General features: G+C 34.0%; 2 protein-coding genes across 3 annotated transcripts in view; both read right to left on the bottom strand.

Moving 5' to 3' along the window:
- Positions 1–7612, bottom strand: part of LOC108743075 (von Willebrand factor A domain-containing protein 8) — an 11095-nt gene extending 3483 nt beyond the window's left edge. Inside the window, exons 1-9 of the mRNA XM_025977765.1 lie at positions 7314–7612; positions 7017–7258; positions 6785–6952; positions 6443–6531; positions 6256–6331; positions 1216–1374; positions 633–1156; positions 290–569; positions 7–48 (exon numbers count right to left, since the gene is read on the bottom strand). Of these exons, the coding sequence (XP_025833550.1) occupies positions 7–48; positions 290–569; positions 633–1156; positions 1216–1374; positions 6256–6331; positions 6443–6531; positions 6785–6952; positions 7017–7258; positions 7314–7488 (1755 nt within the window). The 5' untranslated portion in view covers positions 7489–7612. The remainder of the gene's footprint in view (positions 1–6; positions 49–289; positions 570–632; positions 1157–1215; positions 1375–6255; positions 6332–6442; positions 6532–6784; positions 6953–7016; positions 7259–7313) is intronic.
- A 3791-nt stretch (positions 7613–11403) lies between these two features.
- Positions 11404–16346, bottom strand: LOC108743073 (putative inorganic phosphate cotransporter). 2 transcript variants are annotated; one of them, XM_018478492.1, is made up of 8 exons: positions 16174–16346; positions 15968–16098; positions 14581–14890; positions 14293–14516; positions 14073–14222; positions 13810–13942; positions 13385–13750; positions 11404–11800 (listed from the first exon to the last, which is right to left on the bottom strand). In XM_018478492.1, the coding sequence occupies exons 1-8, from the start codon at positions 16229–16231 to the stop codon at positions 11754–11756; spliced, it is 1419 nt and encodes a 472-aa protein (XP_018333994.1). In that variant the 5' UTR covers positions 16232–16346; the 3' UTR covers positions 11404–11753. The 2 variants fall into 2 exon arrangements, with proteins under 2 accessions (XP_018333994.1, XP_018333995.1); XM_018478493.1 differs by having other exon boundaries at positions 11787–11800; positions 13338–13750.
- Positions 16347–17070: the final 724 nt, after the last annotated feature.

Below are 17070 nucleotides of genomic sequence, written 5' to 3'. Positions count from 1 at the left end.
ATGCGCCAATTCTATCAACTGTTTCATTGAATTACATATCGGCCCGAACTGAAACGATTATTTATTTATAAATAAATTTTACATTATAAGATCATCTTCATACTAGGCGAAAATGCAAGCAATAGAATTCAGATTCAAATTAAAAAAAAGTAGAAACAAAGGAAGGACCTTTAACACCTAAGATATATCATGTACTAATTAGAAAATGAGCGTCTCTTAAAAAATTTCCTTTCCAATTCATATTTCCTAATTTTTCGCCTAGTGTGCAAACTAATTCAAAAATTCTTACTGCTTTTGATATTATTTCGGTTTCTTCTTGTTTCAGTAAAGGCCTGACTTCTTGAAACAAAAACAAACTGATTACTTCTGGAGTTAACCAGTTGGTTACGCCTTGAGTCGTCGGGGGCTCCCCTAGAGCTATAATTTGGAAACCGGAATGAATTTTTAAAATACCGCTTTCATGAAGTTGTTCGTCAGAAAGACCATAGTTTTCTTTAATTTTGTCATATTTCTCAGAACTAATCAAACGTTTGCCATCATAAAGTTGTAATTCTCTATCGTGTACAAGTCTGGAATATAGATTAATATAGAAGGATAAATATATATACATTTACATCAAAATTGTGATGTACCTGTGCAATACAGAAAGTGTGCTTGAATGTATCCTATGAATACCGTCAAGTACGGCAATTTTGCCCTCCAAAGCCGCTGTTATTAGTGGAGAAAATCTCCATACAGTGTCTCCATTTTCAAGGGTAGTTCTTTGTTGTATCAAATCTCTGGAAGTCATATCGTGATATAAAACTATATCTTCCGTGTCTTTGTTCACAAGATTTGAAAGTTGAGAAGTTAAAATGCTTTTGCCGCAGCCTTTGGGTCCTATCACACACAAATCAGTCACTTTTGTGCTTTGCAACATTTTTTCTAATATTTGTTGTTGATATGGTGTTTCAATAAAGGTTTTGGTTTCTTTATTCTTAAGGAGGTTCTTAAAACTCTGGCTTAAATTACTTAATGAAATTGTTTGTTTATTTTTTGACATTATTTTAAATTGCTCCAGTAGTATCTCTACAGATTTAATACTCGACTTTGGAAGAAGGTAATATGGATATAAATAAGAAATTACGTCGTGAACTGTTACACCGGGGTTGTTTTCCTATAAGATAAACATTGAAATACAAATTAGATGTTTTGTATTGTTTTCAATTTTCTTACCAATATTTTGACGGCAAATTTTAAATTTTCAACAGGAAAATCGGGTAAACCCATTGCTAAACTTTCTTTGCTATTTAAAGCAAAAGCTGCCGAAACAAGGCTTTCGATTTTTTGAAATGGGAGGGTGGGTGCTATATCTTTAAGCAACGAAAGATATTCCTGCAAGTTAAAATTTATTTGTAATTAGACTATTAATGAAAATTTTCATTTTGATAGAGGGCTCCGCACTAAAAAATGGAAGAAAGCAGGATTTCGGTGTTTGTACATTACGGTTTATTGTTTTGGTAATTAGTAAAATGCAATTAAATTTCACAGTTGGAGGACATGTTTACAAACAGGGGAGTAAATAACAGATCGAAACGTAAGACATCAGATAGGATATTAAATGAAAGGGTTCTACTTATATATTTCAATTAATTTGATTTTGAAAAAGTGTAAAATCATCGGCAAGCGAGTGAAACTCAAACTTTTACATAAAAACTACACAGGAAAATGCGAGAACTAAATTCTCATAAAAGTATTTATATTCCTGATTTTGCAGCCATTATGGTTTTTTTATAAGTAGTTTTCTAATTTAAGCAGAAATAAGAATTTAAAAAATGTAAACTTGGACTGTTTACACGCGCGTTCCGCTGAAAATTGACTTCAATTCCTAAAACTATCGTTGCAATCTAAGCCCATTAACCGGACGAATTTGTAAAAGTCATCCAACTGAAGCGATTACCTTATCCGTTTCAATTGCCAGCCGACATGCAACTAGTTTCAATTACCCTTGCAATATATCAATTACCACAGTTAATTTACTCTTGAAGTAATTGCGGATTTTAGTTATTACAAAATGATGACCAAAAAAGAACTTAAATTAGGAAAACCCAATTCTCTTTTAATCGATTATTCGTCACGATATTGTGGTATTAACACAAACTGTTTAGAAATTGCAGTTGAATTTTATACTATATATATATGAATACCTTCTAATTCTTTAACTGATGAGAATCCAAAAAATTCTAAAGTTGTTGGAAATGAATAATCTAAAATATTGGATCGACATTGTTTTCCGGGTTCAATGTCATGGTCCATGGAATTTTGAACTTCCAAATTGATATCAGCACCTGCCAAATCACCACTTATCGTACCTTTAGAAAGGAACTACGAAATTTTAAGAATTACGACAAATCAGCCCGCAAAACAATATCGAATTGATATACGCCAGCTGTGGGAAACTGAAAAGAACAAGATATTGTGGTGAACTAATAAGTGCGTGTAATCCAAAATAGAAAACCATTTGAAAAACTTCACTTATTAGATGAACCCAAAGCTAAAGAAACTATGGATTCCATTTACTTCTCTTATAAAAACGTGTAAAAGATCAGAAACAAAATGGGGTTGTATATATTTTGATATAAAATGATTGATGTTGATTTTAAATCAATAAAATTATTTGCAACCCTATTTTGGTTCTGATCTTTCACGCTAAGCTGTTTTGTTGGAATTTTATTTCTTAACTATTTCAAAATAGTTTGTTTATTTTCCGAGGGTGATTATATCAGTTGCTTTGACTTTATAACTCGGTGTCCGCATTGCACAGCATACATAGTACCCCCAATATACACCACAGAAATTTCACTTATCCTGACATGGGGACGCATTAGTTGGCAAACCATTCAGGAAACGTTAAATTGTCACTTTACGACTCCAGAACACGCAATATTTGTTTTAAGCCACGCTCAAATGTATGCGATTGGAATATAAAACGTAACATTGTCGGCTAATTGCAAATATTATAGTTTGTGTTAACTTTATTTACGCTGATTTTGCATGAAAACTCTCAATTCTATTGCGTTTAAAACTCCTTAGTCTTTAGCTAATTTTTAAAACATTATTTAAACGAAAAAAAAATAAATATACTAATATCTAATCATGTAATCCACAAACTAATTTATTTGTACATTTGTTCGATTAGGGACAATCTTCAAAATTGACAAATTCGTATCATTATTAAAGTGCCTTAGTTACCTTTTTAATGCACTGCCTGGTGGCGCAGAAAAATTCTCAACTAACAATGGGGAGCAATTTAATTATTTAATGCAGCCCTTGAATAAAGGGTTGCAAAAACTGAAACACCTCGCATTTCAAGGAGGCTTTGTTCAAGAAAAAAGTGAACGACACCACGTTTAACGTTCTTTGTTCGTAAATATTGTCATTAGAGGTTCAACAACCTATCCAAAGAGGGATAGTAGATTGAAGCTGATTAATCAAGTTTTCATGACAAAAATTTGGGTCAAATTCCAAAACAGTAACATACTGTGAAGTGGAAATTAGAAATAATGAAACAGGAAAACGGTAATAATGGTTTGTCGTCTGTCTAGCCTTTCCAAGGTTTACCGAAAAAGGTCAAAGGTAAATACCAATCATCAGATTATTAACAGTAATTAGTGAGAGTGCATTATAATATTAACTACTTACACTTACTTTTTGGCACTATCAAAGGCGTCAATAAATGAATTGTTTTACTATTTGAAAAGCAATAAGGAATTTAACCAGAATAAAAAAAAGTAAACTTTTAGGTAATTCAATGCAAAATGTTTATTAAATACTTCATCAACTGTTAACAAATATATGACTGTTTACATTAAAAGTACTGCTCATATTACTTTCTGTGTCAGTTCCAATAGTATCAAAAGTTGGTATAAATATGTGAATTTCTTTTTTGGATGAGTCGGTTTTCTTTATTTTCTGAGTACCATTGGAACGATTTTGATCGTTATGATCAATATTGGAAGATGGATTTTGATGTTTATATTTATTAGAAGTGTCTACTGTTGCTTCTGAAATAACATGTTTTTCGGTGTTGAAATCATCACAAGATCGAGAAGCGCTGTCTTTGCTTGAAGATGGTCTGGATTCTTCTATATTCTCATCAGTCCATACATGTTTTGTGAGTGGCTTGTTTTTATGATGTAAAATTGTATTTTTAGACGTCTCCAGATTTTGTTCGATGTTAGTTTTATGTCCAATTTTATCTGTAGTTGTTGCCGCACTTTTAGCATTTCGTTTTGGGATTTTTGAAGTCGTTGAATGTTTATTATTATGAATTAAAGTTGGATCGTGAACAACCGCACTTTTCGACTTACTCCTCCTTTCTTCTTTCGCCAAATCTGGTGAAGGGTTGGTTTCATTTATGGCCGCCAAGTCAAGCCAATGCAACACTCTTTCGCTAAGGGAGTCGTTTTCCAAGAAACTTTGTTTTAACGAATTTATAGGAACATTGGAATTTTGGACATGGTCCACTTCATAATCGAAACTTTTGGATAACTTTAATCCACAAGTTGTCCATTCTAAATTTTGAAGTTTCATTTGTTTAAGGGGATGACTTTCTATCAATACTTCGCTTGTTGAATTAAGTTCTGGACTGTATATGGTTAATTCGCGTTTCGTTTGAACAGTTTTTGATCGATTGTGGAATAAGCGAGCCGTGGAGATCTGCAGAATCGTCTGAGGAGGTGATTCAGGAAGCGGCGATGGGGACTTGGAGATAGAATCGTTTTCAGAATAAAGCGATTGCGTGATTTGTCTTTGATGCGATTTCACATATGGGTCTTTGTCGAATAAAACAACGTGCCTGTGGCCGTCGACCCAAATCGTTCGAACCGATAAAGATCGACTACTTGATTGCCATCTGTTTCCAACCATATTTATTTTCGCCCCTTTTTTGTTACTCTTCATCCAACATTATGATAAATAAGCAATCTTCAAAAGTGCTTGACTGTGGTAACTGTTCCTTTATGCTTTACACAAAAAGCACTTTTTAAACAAATTATTATTGTCGCGTAAAAATAACTTTCAAAAACTCATGAAAATCACTTTCAATAAAAAGAATGAAGCTTTTTTCCGGTTCCGTTGACTTGCTCGAATAGCGGGGTTATTTATAACTAAATTCTTGAATCGAAAACACCCCTATTTTTTTACTATAAAATTCCATGCTAATGACGACACTTTGTCACGCGAGTTTTATTTTGGCGACATCGGAATGGTCGGTACGACAACGATTAAATAGAGCGAGCGACAGGCCCACGACCGATTGAGCTCCTTCTGAAATTGCGGAATATCTTGAAGCCGGAAACGCGCAAGATGCAATAAAATTCTTCCTTTTGTTGTTGCGCAGTTAACTCATTCATAAATAACTGCACTATAACAATTTTTAAAGTCCCTAATTTAAGGATTTCAATTTGCTTGAATTTATAAGTCGAGGCGTTCCTGACAATAAAGGAAATAAGAAAAAAATAAGCGTCAATATAAAAAGATAATAAAATATATATCGTTTAATTCTGGTTAAAGTAGAATTTGGTGTTTTAATTGTATGGTATATTCTAAAAAGCATATCGTGAATGCAAGCTGTTTTGCTGGGTATATTTTAAATTAATTTAATTTAACATTTTCTTTCAATTAAGTAATTTATAAACTGCCATTTGCATAAAAAGTTACTATGCTTTGTACACCATCGTGTTGCGTCTGTTGCGTATTTTACTATGAGGCAGAAGTAGAAAGCTTTCCCTTATCCGCATAGGTACCTTGTCCTCTGCCCCCTCTTTTTAGTGCTAAGGAACATGTATAGCTACACCCGTTGGGATCATCGTTGTATTAAATATCATTAACTTCATATTAAACAGGAACATCCTGATAATTTTTATTGGATAAAGATGATCATCATCAGTCATAAAAATGATCAACATCTATCCAGTAGTTTTTGCGCGATGACGCTCATCGATACAATTTTATTTATGTTGTTAATTAGTAGTAGAAAATATAAGAAATAATATTTAGTAGTAGTAATACAACTATTACTAACGATAAGTAAATTAGTTTTATTTGTTTATCCTTTAGTTAGCAGTAGTTTACTATAAACGACATTTAATTTTTTGTTAGGTGCGACGATTCCCATTTAATTATATAATATATATATAATAACTTTATTAATACTCCCACTCAGTTTGGACAAAACAATAAAAAACATCATTTTACTAATAAGTTTCACTTTACCTGGTAAGTGTCTACATCTACATTTCTGGCTTGAAACCTTGACCTTAAAGGGGGATCCAATGGATTTCCAATATACCTTGAAAAAAGAAATATGTTATGAATTCTGTTAAATTGGTAGATCATTGTTTTTACTAGAAGAACAAAATTATGCTTAAATACTTATTATGGTTTTTAAAAAGGTATTTACTTTGGAACAGGAAGTCCTAGAGCTATTACACGAAAATCTTCACTGACCCTTACCAATTTCCATTTGTCAAGTTCCTCTTTACCATGTTCCTGGAACAGAAAGAAAAAATTAACAATATACTAATAAATCAGCCATGTAACCAGTCATCCCAAACTGTTACACAAGGTACATATATCTGTGACCTAATAAGTGTGCAAAAACTTACTAAATGATTAAATTTAAATACTTTTGCCTCCACATGAATTACTTTAATGTTCTACTAACAGTAATATAACACTGTACAATTATTTTTAAGACATAAGATATTAATATTCAATAGTGAAGTAGTTAGGTAGTAGTTACCTGTAATAACTTATCATAACGAGAAGCAGGTATAAGTAGTCTACCATCTTCTAAATGCATTTCTCTATTTTCTAAAAGATTATTTAATACTGGGAGCACATTTCTCTCAGCTTTCTCAATGCCTTCTAGCACCAAAACACTACCCTGTGTGGCAGCTCTAACAGCACTCTAAAATAGTAAATAAAAACATTATAGTTATATTGTAAACTGCAGTTGAATGATGAGCTCAGACCTGATCAAAATATTTGGCTGTTCCAGATGCTATTTCTCTTCTTTGTTTTAAATCAGACTCTGTTGTGTCTCTACTCAAGGCAACGTATTCTACTTCTCTGCTAGTTAGTTCTAAATACTGCATAGCAATATTTCGTTTCTTTGGACCAGGGGGGCCTAACAGGAAAATATCCTGTCCTAAAATATCCTTCTGCATCATCCATCTTAAATGATGTAATGTGCTTTGACCACAGTTTTCTTGTACTACAACGTTTTGATGAGCGATGATTATTTTAATGTAATTTCAAAAATAACTTACAGTAAGACTGAGGTACATATTGAGGATTCTTGGGAAGTTTAACTACTTTTGTAATATTTCCTAAGGTAATTTTAACATCAGAAGAGTACTGTTTTGTGCAAATATAGGTAATTTTGTGCTGCCTGTAATTTGTAAAATGATATGTTGATTTGTGTATTCCAAAATAATTTCTCATTGTATCTGCTTCTTAAACAAAGTTTCACAAAATAACCATACATTTCGTCAAGTAAGTTTGAAAAAACCTTGTTTAAATGTAATTTTATCAAGGTTGAGTACAAAGGTTAGGTCACCTAAACTAAAACTTTGACGTTTATCTAGGCAACTTTCAATACTTGGTTGAAGTCGATTATTAGTAGTTGCATATACCACGTATTGTAGTTGTAGTTTTGGCACTTTTTAAAACTAACTTCTTTTAAAAAATAATTGATGCTTTTTTTTACAAAACCACTAACTTGAACTACTAAGTAATCAGCTCTTATTTTGAAAAATTGTTATGTTTTCAATAATTTTTAAAGTTATTAACAACTTTGCTTAATTTAGATGCTTCAAAATTGAAATTTCTCAGAGTTTAATGTAGACAAGAAGTTCAGCAATACCTAAATTAATATTCTTGCTTGATTTTGTATTTGGTACTGTTATTTTTATTTACAGACTGTTATACTTTTTTAAGAAGAATGCTAATTGTTAAAAAAGTAAGATACTAAACTATTTTAAAAACATTCGAACGAATTTTATGATCAAATAATTTAATGATAATAGTAATAATAACTGATGCTTATAAGACTTTGTCAAGTAGGGGGGTAAATGAATGCAAAAAAAACAACGCAAAACAAACGGTTTTAAAGCCACGAAATAATTACATAATTATCGTCGCCAGAATACATAATGTAGTAAGTCGGTAAAGCTTATCGCAACTTCAATCAGCAATTAAAGACACTCTTAGTCCCTTACGTTGACATGGAAAATGTCTAATGTTTCTGTCCACTATCAAAATAACCATCTTTTTACTACCAGGGGAAGTTTTTTAATTATAAACTAAAATGTTCGGGTTATTAAAAAAAAAAAGAAAATTGGGTAGTGGTAAAGGGTTTAATAGTAAGATGTGGTGTTATGGGGGGATGTTTAAAATACCGTGAAAAGAAACGGCTAAAAATGAAGAGGGATTACAAAGGGTAGGAGAACAAAGAAGTCAATAGGAAATGGATGAGCTAGGTTCATAGCACATCTCAGAGATGAAAGGCTAGTCGAGACATATTAGAAGCAGAAGTAGGAGTAAAGAGGGTTTATAGTCCACAGATAGTTAGAGAAATACGAAGATTGAAATAAAAAATAAGTGTGGAGGTACGTGTTCAACCAGTTTTCGGTCTGAAGGGCTTATAAAGATGATGATGAATGATTTTGGAAATCCTTTTGCCCAGAGTAGAAATGTTGTAATTGTAAATATTAGGATTGCGAAGCAGGAGAGTCCTGAATTGCTGTAGGTCTGTCCTCAAGAATACAAAATATTGATATAAATATATCTCAATAAATATTATATTGCTATGGTGCGTCTGCCTGTGCCGCACTATTTCTTAACATGAGTGAAGCTAAGCTTGTTAATTTGATATATGGTACATTTCGTTATATATTTATTGGAAAATTTTCAGAAATTTTAATATCTCATAGTAATAATTTCATTTATAAACTTTGTACTCATCTATTCACCTTCTTTACGACTACCCCCTGTAAATCACTAATTGAACGTAAAATCAACATGCAAAGAAAATATTTTTCCAAGACATCAGTGACTTGCCCTTTAACATGTTAGTCGTTTTTGCTACATAATCACTACATTCCGTGTTTTCATTCCAATAACGGACATTTGCACGTAAAGTCACTTTGTTACTGTTTAACAAATTGAATTCAGAAAGCGTTAATTATGAAATTTCCTTATTGGCTATTGTCAATGTTATTACTCTTGGTAAAAAATGCCTATTGTGTGTTAAATCCGTTACCAGATGAGACTTTGGCTAGGGAATCGTTGGTCCAATGCGTTTTGAAAGCATGTAAACAATACGTGGATGCTGGAGAGATCATAAAAGTGTCGTTGGCTCTTACAGAAGTTGATTCGTCATCTCGTTCATCTGCGGTCATTGATAGGATACTTCTCAAAGCACTCTTTGACGAGGACAAATGGTCTGTAATCGTTAAAAAATCGAAAGAGTCTTTAAGTGGAACGTTTCTGAAAAGCATTAGTGACTATATCATACAGGTAAGACATCCAACTGAGTTGCAGGATCATCTGAAGGGACTAAAGCACTCTCAAGATTGGAATCCTCATGCCCAATTTTGGATAATCACTGTAAGGACGTTTAACGACAGTTTAAATGTCATGAAAAACTTTACGAATCTGCTGTGGTCTTACAAAGTCACCAACGGTCTTATCTATTATCCACGGGCTAACGACAGTAAGAAGTTTGATATTTATTCCTATTTTCCTTACAAGGGAAAGTATTGCGGCGATCCCAGCGAAAGCATTGAAGTAATTAATAGCTGCTGGTTCGGAAAATACAAGTTTAAAACAGATTTATTCGAAAATAAGATTCCCAAAAACCTTCACAGATGTAGAGTAAAGGTCAGGGTTATTGTTTTTCCACCTTATGCGATGCCACCGGTAAACAAAAATAATAACGGGGAGCTCATTTTCCGACACGGTTTGGAAATAAGTATGATGAATTTTATGTCCAACGTTTCCAATTTTCGAGTCGATTATTCAGCAGCTATAAGTAAAAGCGATTGGGGTGTAATTGAGGAAAACGGTACTGCAACTGGTTCACTGTTGTATCTCCAGAACGAATTCATTGACATCCTGATTGGTGCGTTTTCTGTTACTTTGGAAAGATTGAAATATTACGACATTGTGCCTTATGACTTCCTGGAAGACGTCACCATGTGCGTTCCCCATGCTCTGGATAAGTCCCAGTGGGAAAAACTTATCGACGTTATGTCATTAGAAGCGTGGTGTGTCGTTGTCATGGGGTTTCTCATTGTAAGCCTTTCATTGTGGATCTTTTCCAAATATACTTTCAAGGAATTGAGATATTTCAAGAATTTGGAAAATACTGTCCAAGCTTGTTTTGCCGTTTTGGTAAGCAACCCCATCAAGCAGCCCATTACCTTTACGATTCGGATGATCTTTTTCGTTTGGGTATTGTTTTGTTTGCATGCCACCGTTGCCTATCAAACTTCTTTGGTCAGTTTTCTTACCAAACCCAGATACGGGAAACAAGTCCAATCATTTTCTGACATTGTCGAGAACAACTATACTATCCTGTTTCTTCCAAACACTAAAAGATATTTCATTGATCGAACCGAAGATGATTCGATTTCAAAAATAATATCTGATAAAATGGCAACCTGCGATGATGTACCAGCGTGCCTTCGAAAGGTTGCATACGAGAGGAATGCTGCAATGGGGTCTCCGAGGCTTTACATGAAATACGCCCTAAATAATTACAGATCACCTGATGGGGAACCGTTGCTATACTGCTTTAAGAACAGCGTGATCACATACAGTTTAGGAATGTTAATGTGGAAAGGATTTCCACTGAAACCGGTCCTGGGCAAATTAGTTTCCGCCATGACGTCAGCCGGTTTCATCATGAAATGGGAGAAGGAAATTTTTGCAGCTAAACTAAAGTACGATTCAGAGGAAGAAGAAATCACCCAAAGCAGAAAAGCAAATAGCAAACTGACTCTGTTGGAGTTGGAAGCAGTATTTATTCTATTGATGGTTGGAAACTTGGCGGGATTGGTGGTCTTTCTGTTTGAGATATATTTTTATCGAAGAATGAAAAGAAAGAAGTGCGAAATAGAAAGGAAATCAAAAAAACGATTTTGAAATATAATGTAATCTAAAATTTTAATCCTCATGTGAGAAATTCGAGCAATTAAAATTGAAATTAAATTAATGTTGCTGCAATTTTGAAGTAAATTCCGAACACCACACACCTAATTGTGTAGACTGTAGAGGTGTATGTAGATTTTTAGAAACACGCACTTCATGTTGTTTCATTATTGTAATATTGTATAACAAATAAAAAGGAATTAGTTGAACGAATATTTAATCAATTAAAATGACTTCTTATAAACAATACATTTATCGTTACATTTATATTTTATTTTCTTTTCAGAATAACTTAAAAATATTAACACAGCCGAATATTTTCAAACCTTTACATACAGATACAATTTTGTAATAAGTGTACTTACATCTATTTTATTTCCAATTCTTTATTCTACAATAACGGTGAATTATATGAAGGTGGGTACTATAAATAAAAATATTTTTATGTGACATCTCACCGTCAGTTAAATAATAATTAGCTGAATTTCCACTGACTTTTTGGACAAATTAAAAATCATTTTTAATATCGTGTTGAATAATTTTATTCAAACACGCTAAGCGGTTGAAGAACTTCTCTCTTTCGTTGGTTCTGCTTTTTCATCTGAAAAGGAAAAATAAGTTTAATAATAAATAAATAAATGAATAAAAAGGGAGAGAGATGTCCACTAACACATTCTATATTTCGTCAGGGTTCTCTAGACCTAAGGAATTTAGAGCAAGTTAGGAAAAAAGGGTTCTTTGTTTAATTTACAATATAACTGAATTATTGCGCCAAATTAATTTTTTTGTTCATCCTTTTTTCGTCGTGTAAGCCCAGGATAGAAAACAGTGGAGGTGCGTGACCAACCAGTCTTAGGACTAACGACCTTATGATGATGATCAGTAAGTACGAGGGTGGATTGATAAGTTTCCGGCCTAACCAAGAGATGACGCCACTAGGCCTACCTTGAGGTGACATTCTATAGTACCATCCTTGGATAGCTTGTAGCTATAGTTTCAGCCCGATCTCCTTGCTAGTGTAGGTTTGACAGCACGCTGAACAAGACGCCTCTGTGGTTTTCGTAAAAATGGAAAAGCAGGAAAATCGTGCTGTCATCAAATACTTTTATTTGAAGGGGTTAACGCCGAAGGAAATTAAAAAAGAGATGGACTCAACACTGGGGACATCCTCCCCGTCATATTCAACCGTTAAGCAGTGGGTTTCCGAGTTTAAAAAGGGTCGTGTGAGCACCTCTGATGGGCCTCGCTCAGGACGCCCCGTTGAGGTCACAACTCCAGATATGATCGAAAAAATTCATCAAATAGTGCTGGGAGACCGCAGATTGAAAGTGCGTGAGATAGCTGAGACCTGTAAGATGTCATATGAACGTGTGCAACATATTTTGCACCAACATTTGCATATGGAAAAGCTCTGTGCAAGATGGGTGCCGCGTTTGCTAACAGTCGACCAAAAATTGATTCGAAAAAACATTTCTACCGCAAATTTGTCATTGTATAAGCGTAATCCAAGCGAATTTTTGCGTCGATTCGTAACCGTTGACGAAACGTGGGTCCACCACTACACTCCTGAAACCAAAGAACAGTCTAAACAGTGGATTGGACCAGGGGAACCAACTCCAAAGAAGGCAAAAACAATTTTTTCGGCGAACAAGGTTATGGCTACTGTTTTTTGGGATGCAAGAGGTATTATATACATTGATTACCTTGCAAAGGGTAATACTATCACTGGTCAATACTACGCAGACTTATTGCAACGTTTGAGCCACGAGGTGAAAATTAAACGACCTCATCTGGCGAAGAAAAAAATCTTGTTTCATCACGATAACGCACCAGCGCACACGTCAATCGTTGCGACGGCTAAAATCAACGATCTAAAGTTTGAATTGATGCCGCACCCTCCTTACTCTCCAGACCTAGCCCCGAGTGACTATTTTCTGTTCCCTAATCTCAAAAAATGGCTTGGCGGTAAGAGATTTGCGGACAATGAAGAAGTAATCGAAGCTGTAAATGGTTATTTTGAGGAGCTTGACGAATCAGTCTATAGAGATGGCATTAATAGACTGGAACACCGCTATGAGAAATGTATCAGCCTTGGAGGAGATTATGTTGAGAAATAAAAAAAAAAAATTTTTAAAAACCTTGTTTTTCTTGGTCAGGCCGGAAACTTATCAATCCACCCTCGTACCTTTCTTATTGCTGTCCCATGGTTGTTTTTCTCCTGATCCAAAAACGACAAACACAATATTTCCAAAGAAGAAGAGGCCTCCAGCAATATAAAATACTTTTGCCCATTGTGTGCTGTCGCTGCTATCTAATACAAGAAGTTGTACTATCAGCGGTGCAATGATGGAGCATACTTGTGATGTACCATTGGTAAAACTCATTAGAACACCTGCGTAAGTAGGGGACAAGTCGATAAGATTAACTAGAAAACCGCTTAGATGGGCACCATTAAGGGCAACACCAATTATCAGCAATGCCATGGCCACGCCACGCCCTAAATAGCCAATACCACCTAGTAAAAAAAGGGCAATTCCTGGTCCAATTTGACCTGAAAGCATAATAATAAAAGTAAAGTCATGTTTTGTGCCTATTTAGTTGTGAAGGTACTTATTGTATTGGCAATTTTTCGACCAATTCCAACCGAAACAAGTTTTTTATTAATTAACGCATCCGTCATAGCCCCAAATACAAAGCTCATAATCCACATGGCTAAATAAGGACAAGCTGAAAGAAGTCCGTTCTGAAAACCAAGTTATCTAAAGGTAATATAAATTTACGAGTTATTCTGCATTATTTACGTCTCTTACTAAATTTTTATATAAAAGAAGTTAAAAAACTGGATCACTCTTGTGAGATATTGACATTATTACCTGCGAGATGTTGAAGCCATGTACTCCACTAAGATACAATGGCATTTCGGTTAGAATAGTAAAAAATCCCCAGTTGTGGGCGCATGCAGTGATAAAAGTAGCCCATACTGGAATCGATTTTAGAATGGATAACCACGGTACTTCCGAAAACTAGTAAAACAAATTTACCTTCAAATTCAAAAACTAGATTTCATGTACTATCTAGAGAACGAATCCTTACCGGTATTTGAATGTTTGAACTTCCTAAAGAAGTTTCAATGTAGTTTTTCTCAGCCTCGCTGATACTTTTATGTTTGGCAGGGCTCTCACTTCCAAAAATTACCCAAAAAATGCACCATAAAAACCCCAGCGCCCCAAATAGATAAAATGCAGTTGGCCATCCCGCGTTACTGTTGGCAATCCAACCCGTCGTTGGCATTGAAATGATTGTACCGAAAGAATTTCCTTCAAATAAAATTAAAACACATTTGCATTTGAAACCTTCTAATCGCTAATAAATTCGCCATACCAGCGTATGTTAGTGTCCCTAGAATTGATCTTTCTGATGGTGGTGCCCATTTACTGAGCATTACGTGACAACCAGGAAAGAAAGCACCCTGAGCAAGTCCTTGAAATATCCTGCAAACCATAACTGCCCACGATCCCGTGGAAGCGGCCACTGGGATAAGAACAGAGGTCAGAGCACTGAGAAACATTGAACCAAAAAGTAACCATTGTGTTCCTGTTTTCTTGATAACAATTCCAGCAGCTACCTGGGCTACAACGTAGCCCCAAAAGAACGAAGATAGTATTGTACTCTTATCAGTCCATTGGTATGTCTAAAATGCAGTAGCAATAATTGTTTAATTTTGAAATTCTAAAAAGTTTATTAAACACGTAAGTAACTATCCGGGTGGAGTGCCACTCTGTAATGGGGCAAAAAATAGGAAAGATGTGCTGTTATAGGAAGACGATAAAAATACCTTAGATAGATCAAGTTACAAATGGGGATGTATTGGAAGAAAGAAGTCAATAAGAAAAAGGGAGAGAAAGGACAGTGGGACACCTTCTGAAAAGTGAATAGACATATTAGATCAGAAACAGGAGTACAGACTAGAAAGATCTAAATTAGATTAGGCACTAATCGTATATAGCTGGGGATATGGGGTGGTTTGGTTTTTGGTAAATGCGAAGATTGACTTAGGATAAGAAGGGGTGGAGGTGCGTGTCTAACCAGTTTTTGGACTGAAGAGTTTGTATTTATGAGGTGCTCAAGAAGATAGAGTCAGAAGGAAACAAGAAGGTAGAGGACCTCTGGTATTTAAGGCTTTTTTTGAAAATTTATCTCATATTGTTTCCTGTGACACTCAGTATATACACACCCTATTTCTAATAATAAAATGAAACAATGAATTCTTCTTAAGTCTTTAAAAGCAAATCAAAGACGTTGGCTCTTAGAGAGAATATTAAATAGATGTTTCTGACAAAATAAAATTTCGCTTCCTCATACGGGAATATTTCCAATTGCTGCATTGCAGGTCAAACTTTGACTGTTATTTTATCGAATTAGATGTGACAACGATTTGAAAATAATTTTGGGACGGAGTCAAAATCGCGAAATTGAATGATAGAAGAAAAGAAGGAGCTTAGCCTGTACAGGTGGATTTTGCCACCAAATAATATAATACCTACATACATTGATATTTTGCTTATTATTAGAAATCAATTTAAATTTTGCCAAAAAATACTTGTGAAAAATGTTTTAATTGTGGAAATTAATGCGCTTCATCGTTTCACAGTCAGATGGCGGTACGATTAGGTTTCTACTGTCTTCTTACAACTAATTTATACTGATCTGTCAATTAATTAATTGATAAAAGGCAAGGAATACCGAGAAAAATATAAAATTTACTTACCGGGAAATCTGGATTAACTGAGCTATCAGTCATTGCAACGATTCCTACTGATAAGCACACTCTCATTGCGTACCCAAACGATATGAGAAAAAATAATAGAACCACTTGAACATGTCTATACCCCAACCCACCTTAAATTAATAAATAATAAATAAACCCATACTTTCAGGTACCGTAAAACAATAAAATTTGTTATTCCACTATACCTGTTCCATTGCTGTCTTTGGTAATCGTAATAGTTTTCGAGAATCGATGAAAAACCATTATAAGAATAACGCAAACTGCTTACTTAAAACCATTCTTAAACCTACATGTTATTTATTTATTCATCTATATTAAACTAAAGTAAAAACAACTGATGTATTCTCAAAAGCTTTTGTTTTCGTTATTCAATGGTGAATTTTATGAATGTTTGGTTTGCCGCAATTGAAGGACGTCATGCTATACTTCCTTTAAATGCTTAAAAATATTTGATAATTGTGGAATACAAAGTATACATTATGTAATTCCCTTTGCATTCCTACTGATGTATTTGTCAGTGACTAGAGAATGACGGCGTTGAAATTATTCCAAAAATTCCTTTGCGCTAACGATAGCAAAAAGAATTAATAAGTTTGTTTATTTGGTTTAGGCGTAAATGTAAAGTTACAATGTTACTTTATAATGTTCAGTGGGAAATGGGATATCTACCAATAAATTAACTAAGTAATTTTTTTAAAGAAATGAAAGTTTAAAAAATATTTTAAATGCTTCCAAAGGTCAGTTTTACCTTGATATAGACCTATGAGGACTTACTACACTATTTATTCATTTACTCTCTAAAAGTATAACACTGAAAACTTCACTTATCTTCACAATGAAATAATAATTATAGGTGAATTTAATGTTATCTAGGTATAGAAAAATAAACATTACTGACTCATCAACGTTCGAGCTTGCGCCTAGATAGCTGAAACAGAAATTTATTTTATGATATATACAAGAAAAAGGAGGATATTTCGAAATTTAACCCCAATGGGGTAGTAAAATTTGCATAGAAGATTTTTGTTTGTGGTCAGATTTACTTGAAACTTGGTCTACATTTTCATATAATTAACCAAATA

Source organism: Agrilus planipennis, unplaced genomic scaffold (assembly GCF_000699045.2).
Source record: "Agrilus planipennis isolate EAB-ADULT unplaced genomic scaffold, Apla_2.0 scaffold395, whole genome shotgun sequence".
In the NCBI taxonomy this organism is placed as follows: domain Eukaryota; kingdom Metazoa; phylum Arthropoda; class Insecta; order Coleoptera; family Buprestidae; genus Agrilus; species Agrilus planipennis.
The sequence above is the reverse complement of the archived record's forward strand: the minus strand, read 5'-3'. Positions and strand labels throughout refer to the sequence as shown.